We start from the raw sequence: 9367 nt of genomic DNA, 5'->3' as shown, positions 1-9367 counted from the left end.
GCTGGCAGCAGCAGCCTAGTGATTACAATAAAAGATTGCTTTTCATGACAGCACGTCTCTCCTGTGTGTGTGTGTGTGTGTGTTTTTTTTTTTGAGTGAAGTAGACCAATGGTTCTCGAACCATTACATTTCAAGGTCTCCCCTGAACTCTTGACAGTGTACAAATGAAACCAAATGGACCCTCACGGGTCCATTTGGTTCCATTTGTACACTGTCAAGAGTTACACAGGTAACAAGAGTTACACACAAGGATTGATTGAGTACTTTATTAGCAGTGTGCAGGAAAAAAAGCACATGAAAGTATACAGTTCAATACAGGGTCTGCTAAGAGGATTTAAAACCCAATAAAGCCTATGGCTTGTTTCCATTGGGGTCCATTTAGACCACCTAAAGGAACCCTGAGAGTCCCCACTGAAGTAGGCTATTATAGGCCTAGATTAAAGGTAGGTAAAGTGACATTTGTTTTGGTTAAAACAAAACCTTTTTTGTCTTTTCATGTTTTGTTAAAAGGTTAAAGCTCTATGTTGTGATAGTAGTCATTGCTATAGAGTATGTGTTCAGTATGGGTCTACATGTCTCCCCAGCTCTTTGACAAACAGACCATTTTCAGGTGGGTTATATTGGAAATAAATTGGGCCTCAACCTTTACTTCCTTCACAGGTGTTACTAATGATAATGATTAAGGCTCTGTTTCATTCTTGGTCAAACAGAGTCAGGGTGCTGATACTGTGCATGTTGGCTCACTGGAAACACTCTGCTACACCAGTGGGTCTCAAAGGGTGGTCCAGGGACCCTCATGGTTCCTTGAGGGGTTAAGCCTCTATTGTGATAGTAATCATTACTATAGAGTGTTTGTTCAGTAACGGTGTTAAATAGCTCTATATTGTGATAGTAATCATTGCTATAGAGTGTTTGTTCAGTCACAGGGGTCTCTCTGTCTCTCCAGCTCTTTATTAAACAGATCATACATTTTCAGGTAGGTGACAAAAATGTCAGCCAATCCAGTTCCAATTTTGTCTGCTCATTTCTTTGTGTCATCACTTCCAATTGCACTTGTTTAATCTGTATCCTGACTGAGTTGGTATCCCAACCTGAAAATGCATTTTCTGTTTATTGAAGAGCTGTAGAGAAAAGGAGTCTCTTGTTACTGAACAAACACTCTATAGTAATGAGTACTATCACAATATAGAGCTATTTAACACTTATTTTAACCAAATAAAAGTCTTACATTTTAAATCTTATTAAAATGACTTTGAAAACTTTCAAAGCTTTGCGCAAGTCTCTGGAAACGACTGATAATTCAGTTGTTGTTGTTTTTTCACCCTTCAGTTCAGTATAAAACCAGTAAGAACCCCTTTAATTTAAACGCCTATGAGTTTGTTAGGGATATTTTTTATCTCGTTTTGGCACATTAAATTTATATCAAATCACATATTATAATTAGGAAATGAGTCAGAACCATCGCAAATGTGTTAATTAAAATGTAATTTAATGTGACACCAGACGTGTGTGTGTGTGTGTGTGTATGTGTGTGTGTGTGTGTGCGTGCGAGAGAGAGAGAACTTAGGTTCCTAGATAGAAATATAGATATAGGCTAGATACATCGATATAGACAGTGGTGGAAAGTAACTAAGTACATGTACTCAAGTACTGTACTTAAGTACAGTTTTGAGGTATTTTTTTTACTTTACTTGAGTATTTCATATTTGCAGTACTTTTACTTCTACCCATTGAGATGCATTGTGAGCTTGTAGATCTGCTATTTTCAAAAGATTTTTATACATTAATTTGAAAACTTGAAATGGGGCATTCTGCATAATGAGTACTTTTACTGTTGGTCCTTAAAGTACATGCCTATACTTTTACTCAAGTACATTTTGCATTCCGGACTCTTACTTGTAACAGAGTATTTCTACATTGCAGTATTGATACTTTCCACTGGATATAGACACAGACACATGAAACAGAGGAATGCTCTTCTATAGGAATTGGGTCAGTTGGTGTGTGTGTGTGTGTGTGTGTGTGTGTGTGTGTGTGTGTGTGTGTGTGTGTGTGTGTGTGTGTGTGTGTGTGTGTGTGTGTGTGTGTGTGTGTGTGTGTGTGTGTGTGTGTGTGTGTGTGTGTGTGTGTGTGTGTGTGTGTGGGCATATTATTAATTCGAGTCTTTGTCTGTATTTCAAACAGGCTCCTATAAGGATGTAAGAACTCAGCCTCTTGGAGTGAGACCCTCGCCTCTCTTCAGCAACCACATCTCCCTGAATCTGCAGCCTATACCATCACCTCCCCCCTCTCCTCACAGTGATGGTCGTCACGCCAATCAGAAGCTCTACACAACTCTCGATAGGTCACCCTGCTTAGGTGGGACGCTTGTCCCCTGTCCCACCCCGGAGTATAGTGGGACGCTTGTCTCCCTGTGCTATACACCCCTGAGGAAGGGGGGGGAACGTTGACGCACAACAACGCATCCAAGACCGCGCTGTCTACCATATGTAACGGCCGGGATTCGAACCCGGGTCTCCCGCATGGAAAGCCAACATCTTAATCATTAAGCCAAAGGGAATTCCCTGTCGCTCGGGGGGAGATATTAGACTTTCAGGACCATCAGGCTGAGGTAGTGATCCACTCTGTTACACTCACCCCCCTTTTAACCTCCTCCCACGGTGAAACCCGATCCGGGTCACGGGCACCATTGTTACACCGGGGGATTCAAACCCGGGTCTCCCGCGTGGAAAGCCAACATCTTAACCACTAAGCCAAAGGGAATTACCTGTTCGGGGAAGATATTAGACTTTCAGGCCATCAGGCTGAGGTTGTGAACCACTCTTGTTACACCACCAATCGTCTCACAGTCCAACGCACGGCCAAAACACCTCCGCCCCCCATCTCGGTGTCCCTGTGCGTCCCAATATGGCGTCCCAACACCACCCCTCCTCCTTCTCTCTCCCTCGCCACCACCACCACCGTATCCTCTCGCTGCTGCTGGTGGAGAGCTGCTGCTGGCTGCTGGCGTGGGCCAACAACAACAACCAGAACCAGAAGCCCGCCGTGGTGGTGGCGGTCGCCGCGGCGGCGGCGGACGGGCTCGGACAGCCGCCGGCGGTGATGCCGCCCCCGCCGGAGTACGCGCACTCCATCCGGCTGGACGGCGACATCATGCTGGGCGGGCTGTTCCCCGTGCACTCGCGCGGCGAGCGGGGCGCGCCCTGCGGCGAGCTGAAGAAGGAGAAGGGCATCCACCGGCTGGAGGCCATGCTGTTCGCCATCGACCTCATCAACAAGGACCCCGAGCTGCTGCCCAACGTGACGCTGGGCGCGCGCATCCTGGACACGTGCTCGCGCGACACCTACGCCCTGGAGCAGTCGCTGACGTTCGTGCAGGCGCTCATCGAGCGCGACGCGTCGGACGTGCGCTGCGCCAACGGCGACGCGCCCATCTTCGCCAAGCCCGACAAGGTGGTGGGCGTGATCGGGGCGGCGGCCAGCTCCGTGTCCATCATGGTGGCCAACATCCTCCGGCTGTTCAAGGTAAGACAAAAAAAACAAACCTGTTTTTTTTTCATGCGTTGTGTTCTTTTTCCTTTTTCGTGTTTTGGTGTTGCTTAAATCTGTGGTTCTCAACCTTTGTAATTTCAAGGACCCCTAGTTTCTGGGTCTCTAACTCAGAGAGTGTACAAATGGAACCAAATGGACCCTTATGGGTCCATTTGGTTCCATTTGTACACTCTCTGAGTTACAGACCCGTAACTCCTCAAGGACGGGGTCCCGGACCCCACATTGAGAACCGGTGGCCTAGATCAGTGTGGTTCTCGACAGCATTTACAAACCATTGTTGTAAGTGTCCTTGCACGCAGGGCGCCATTGAAAAAGAGACCCTGGTCTCAATGGCTTTCCCTGAAATAAAGGTTTCAATCAATCAACGGGAGCCTGGGACCCCCAGTGGTCCTTGAGAGGGGTTCCAGGGGGTCCCCAGCTAAATGAGTGGTAGTTATAATCTTCACCATCACATTGTACAAGAAAATGGAGAACGTACAAGAATGGCCATTGTTGTGATCAGAGTTTTCCACTGTTATCTTTAGTACGTGCAGCACATAGACAGTAAAGGCATTTCTGGACCAAATGACAGACAGTATCAGACCAAATAATGTCCAACAATAAAGAAGGGTTTTTAGATTGAGGTTCCATAGAAAAACCTTTTCTGTGAGGTCCTTGAAATGTAAGATTGAGAATCACCGGTTTCAGTCTCTTGTCTCTGTACACGGTTAAAGTCCTCGGTGTTAACCAAAGGGACCCTTTTAGAGGGGCCGTTTGGTTCCATTTGTGCACTCTCCGAGTTGAATTAACACTCAGGACTTTACTGTGTTAGTCTGGGTGGGTCGTTGACCCCACACTCAGAACAGCGCCGGATACAATGGCTGTTGTTCCAGATAAGTGTGCAATTAATGCACCTGGCTGAAGCGTGACTAAAATATGACTTCTGTATTTACATACAGTACAAAGGTGCATCGCATGCTTTTTCCTCTTGACCCGGAATAAAGACCCCGTTACAAAGGCTTTTAACGGTAGAGCCTCCTCTAGGGAGTTTGGTGATCGACGACCAGAACGGTGTCGGCAGAGTGGACACACAAGTGCACACATTGTTTAGTTTATACGCACACAGGGGACCTGGTGGCTATTAAAGCCTTACTTCGCCGCCTGTCGCTATGCTATAGCATGAGGGTTGGCTCTTTGATGAAAAGGTCAGAAAACGGCAGTGGCGTTGTTGGTTATTAGCATGTGCGGCGGGACTAAGATGGTCTCTGGTCATCATTAGAATGCACCGGACATGCACAGCTTTTCCCTGGGCGCCGTGGGGAAGTCATCTTAACCGCTTTCAACCTGGTGGCCCTATTTCTTAATTTTCCAATATTTTGTTGTGTTGCTTTTTTAATTTAGTCGTTATGCCAAATAATTCCTACCCCACACGCATATCTGTGCTGTCTGTCTCTGCTGTTGTATTGGACTGATTCACCTGCCAGTGAGGAGCCCCCACCGGGAGGACGTAGAGCCTTCGTTCTACTCAACTACTACTTCTACTATTATGCAATAATATCACCCTCCCCACCCCGGCTTCCATATATATATATATTACACACACACACACACACACACACACACACACACACACACACACACACACACACACACACACACACACACACACTCACAAAATAAGGCTTAAGTGGTTAATAAGATTGTACAGCTTGCTATTGGTCTCATTTTGCTAGCTGCTGGTCTTTTGTTGGGAGATTTTTATTGACGGGAGTGTCTCTTCAAACTGCCACACAGCTCCGTCAATGGACGTATAGAGACGGAGGGCAGGCCGGGGCGCTGACATTTCCTTTATGGTGTGGAGACATTAAGGCTACGCATGACTGGGCTCAACGTTTAAGGCTGATAGAGCTCAATTATGACAGCCCATTAGAATTAACCCCTTAAGACCGGGAACACATCTGTGTGTCATTTTTCAGATTCCTTTGGCTATTAAAAAATAGCAGATCTACAAGCTGGTAGATCTGCTATTTTTGAAAAATCGTGAAAATGTGTGCAAATCTTTGAATATATATATTTTTAAGTGAACATTTGTAACTCAAATCTTTGCGTTACTACAAATGTCTTCTAAATCCTAAAAGTAAAATATAGCTGCAAGCAGCGATAATATGGGGCCAGGAGAGAGAAATGATAATTCCTTTAACAGGTCAGTTCATGAAAGTCCTTGCGGTCTTGTTTCCAATGAGTGCCTGTGAGCAATTAGGGGTTAAGAGTCTTGCTCAGGGACAAATTTCATTTCATCGACACATTTGCTGACCTGGCCTGGAATCGTACCTGGGGCAACCAGAGTCTCTGGCTCCCTAGGCGGGCTCACTAACCACTCAGCTATGGCCACCCCTCAGAGAGAGAGAGAGAGAGAGAGAGAGAGAGAGAGAGAGAGAGAGAGAGAGAGAGAGAGAGAGAGAGAGAGAGAGAGAGAGAGAGAGAGAGAGAGAGAGAGAGAGAGAGAGAGAGAGAGAGAGAGAGAGAGAGAGAGAGAGAGAGAGAGAGAGAGAGAGAGAGAGAGAGAGAGAGAGAGAGAGAGAGAGAGAGAGAGAGAGAGAGAGAGAGAGAGAGAGAGAGAGAGAGAGAGAGAGAGAGAGAGAGAGAGAGAGAGAGAGAGAGAGAGAGAGAGAGAGAGAGAGAGATAGATAGATAGATAGATAGATAGATAGATAGATAGATAGATAGATAGATAGATAGATAGATAGATAGATAGATAGATAGATACGGAATAGATTGAAGAGACATAGAGAGGGACAAATGGAATAGATTGAAGAGACAGAGAGAGAGACATGGAAACGGAATAGATTGAAGAGAAAGACATGGAAATGGAATAGATTGAAGAGAGAGAGAGAGAGCGCCATGGAAACGGAATAGATTGAGTCATGTTTTTTGCATTTCAACTTAAATGAGTCTGCATCAAGTGAGGCTTGAACCGGCAACCTTACGGTCATGAAGCACTCTTAGGTAGCTGCAACACTACCTATAGTGCTATATCTTTGTCCAGGCTGATATTGTCTGTTGAGGATCACAAACTCTTGCCTTCTGTCATGACCCAAGCCCCTGTTTCACTAACACTAAGATCACTCGTTCACAAACCATTTACCAATGAAGAAATTGTACATCTCCTCAGAACCAAAATTAGTGAAAGTAGCCGATCTACAAGCTCACAAACCATTAAAAGTTGTCAGATTGTACATTGGCTATTTTCACAATGAAGTATGTTATACATTGAAAAAACATACTCTCATTGCTATCTGAAAAGTTGTGAGATTGTAGATCAGCTGTATGTAAAAAACACTCAATTAAGTATTTCATGTTATCTTTAACAATTGCAGATGTATTCATTGATAGTCATGTTGTGTGAAATGCAACTCAGATGAAGTCTGCACCAAGTGAGGCTTGAACTGGTGACCTTCAGGTTGTGGGGCACACATTTAAGCGAGAAGCCACCAACAGACAAGAACCTGTGAAAGGAGATCACAATAATGATACAGTTTCACGCAAATAGCTGAAAAATCCTGGGTTTAAGTGTTTTTCAAACTGCTCAAGATTGCGGACAATCTAAGGGCGGTGCTTACTGGTCAACGTGATAGATGTGTTCCTCATTAGTCAAGGCACATGTGTAAGCAGGTCTAATGGCTGTCGACCAAACGAGGCATGACTTTTGCCTGTTTAAAGTTTCAATTTTCAAAAAATTGCTATAGCGCCCCCGTTTGACCAATTGGAGTAAGATTGGTTTCAGTGATATTTGGAATGGCCCTTTACATTTCTGCAAAGTTTCAAAGAATGGTAAGTCTGCATGTATGTGTTAGGGGCAGATGAATAATTGTCATAAAACTGCAATATTCATTGGCTCATTAAAGCTTCATTTTTTCACTTATGGAAGATATTTTGCAAACGTTTTTTGGTATAGGTCCAAAGTTCATGTGTAAAAAGTTTCGTGCAGATTACTCAAAAATCCCAGGAGGAGATAGGTTTTAACTGTTTTTCATATAATTCCAAATGGTGGGATATCTAAAGGTCAGAGGTCAAAAGTCAGAGTGTGAAAGTTGTTCAGCATGAGGAGACGCATGTGTGCATCGAAGTTTCATGGCTGTAGGTCAAACACGGCATGAGTTGTACCTGTTCAAAGTTGGCATTTTTCAATTGAGTGCTATAGCGCCACCTTTTGACGAAAGATTGTGAGAATTATTTCTTGATCGTTTTTCATGACCATCTATCATATGGCCGAGTTTCATAAAAAGCGACTGCACGGTTCAGCCAGAACTGCCAAAAGTGGCAGAAGAAGAAATGGAATAATGCGAATAACAATATGGGTCCATGCTGGAAGCCTGGCCCCATAAAAAAAAAGTGCTTAGGAAGCGAGATACAGCCTTTTTCAGTTATACGTTAAACAAGGAGTGGATGGAGCTGCAAATCTTCAGATAATGATGTCTTGGATTATTTTTCTTTACTATTTTTTTCCAAAACACGTGAAACGTGTGATTGGCACGGTGCACCTCACGTGAATGGCACTCAATGAGTTAAACATTTGTCATGTGAAGGACCCCCAAAATTCATCTCAAAATGTTTAGTTCCAGGGACCACCCCAGAAGCAAAGATTTGAGTTAAAAATGTTCGCTTTAAAAAAGATATCTATTCAAAGATTTGCACCAATTCTCATGATAAAAAAAAAAATAGCAGATATACAAGCTTGTAGATCTGCTATTTTTGAATAGCCCAAAGAAATCTAAAAACGACACACAGATGCGTTCCCGGTCTTAACGGGTTAAAGGCTGCGTTATTACAGTTCATGCTATGTCCCAAGGGGGACGGGGCGAGGGCACACATGGGTGGGCATCGTCCAAATTAGCTTCGAAAAAGAAATAATGGCCTCTGTTGGATTTTCAGAAGTTTTCCTACTATAACCCAGGGGTCTTCAACGTTGTTTTTTTTCCAGGCCAAGGACCCCCTAGCTGAGAGAGAGAGAGAGAGAGAGAGATGAAGCAGGGACCCCCCCCCACCACCACAGACATTTAACCACTTAAACCGCCAATACTTCTACACCAAACCTTTTTTTGCTGAAAATAGCCGATCTACAAGCTCACAATTCCTCGCAGCAGGGAGAGTTGTGAGCTTGTCGATCGCCTATTTTGGGCTAAAGTTCTCCTCAGATGCTATAGGTTTGAAGTCGTTATTTAAAAAAAATATCCTGTCACACAAAGATTTGGCGGCCCCCCTGTAGTAACTCTGAGGACCCCCTAGGGGTCCCGGACCCCTGGTCTAACCAGGGGTCTTCAACAGGGTCTAACCCCCCTATTCTTAGTGAAAACGTTACGAGGTACATCTGTACTTGGACCGCTTTTATTTCCCGTCTACTCCACAAATCTCTTTGCCAAAAAGAACCGATCTACAAGCTCACGACGCATCTAGATCTGCTATATGTGGCAAATGTTCATCCCCAGAATATGGATGCTGGGGTTCAAGCAGTTCCAATAGAATGTTGTGGTCGCTTTCGGTGGAAACTGTTACTTTTCAGTTTTGATCAACACATCTATCCATGCAAAGACTTCATGTTATCCGTTAAGCTAAGATCATTTTCTGTTGCCCCTGCACCTTCTGTTACTACTTTACAAAAGCACTATTCAACCTGTTCTGTTGTATTGTTCCCCTCCCCTTGCACCCTCTGACCCTCCGGGAGCCTTTTTTCCAGGCGTGCCCCCTTTCCTGGGTATGTGCATAAATATGGAGTGGAAGTGCACGCCCCTTTTCCGCGGGACGTTTATTGGGGCGGAGACCGTTCTCCGTCCAAAAA

The 9367-nt window shown here is 44.5% G+C and overlaps 1 protein-coding gene across 1 annotated transcript in view; it reads left to right on the top strand.

Annotated features, from left to right (window-relative positions):
• Window positions 1-3102: 3102 nt before the first annotated feature.
• The window catches only part of grm8b (glutamate receptor, metabotropic 8b), a gene marked incomplete at both ends in the record, with an annotated part of 492451 nt that continues 486186 nt past the window's right edge, over window positions 3103-9367 (top strand). The window contains one exon of the mRNA XM_084058858.1: window positions 3103-3525. Coding sequence (XP_083914984.1) covers window positions 3103-3525 — 423 coding nt within the window. The remainder of the gene's footprint in view (window positions 3526-9367) is intronic.

Source organism: Gymnoscopelus microlampas, assembly GCF_963454915.1.
Source record: "Gymnoscopelus microlampas genome assembly, chromosome: 6".
Classification (NCBI taxonomy): Eukaryota; Metazoa; Chordata; class Actinopteri; order Myctophiformes; family Myctophidae; genus Gymnoscopelus; species Gymnoscopelus microlampas.
Note: the sequence above shows the minus strand (reverse complement) of the source record. Positions and strands in the feature narration are given on the sequence as shown.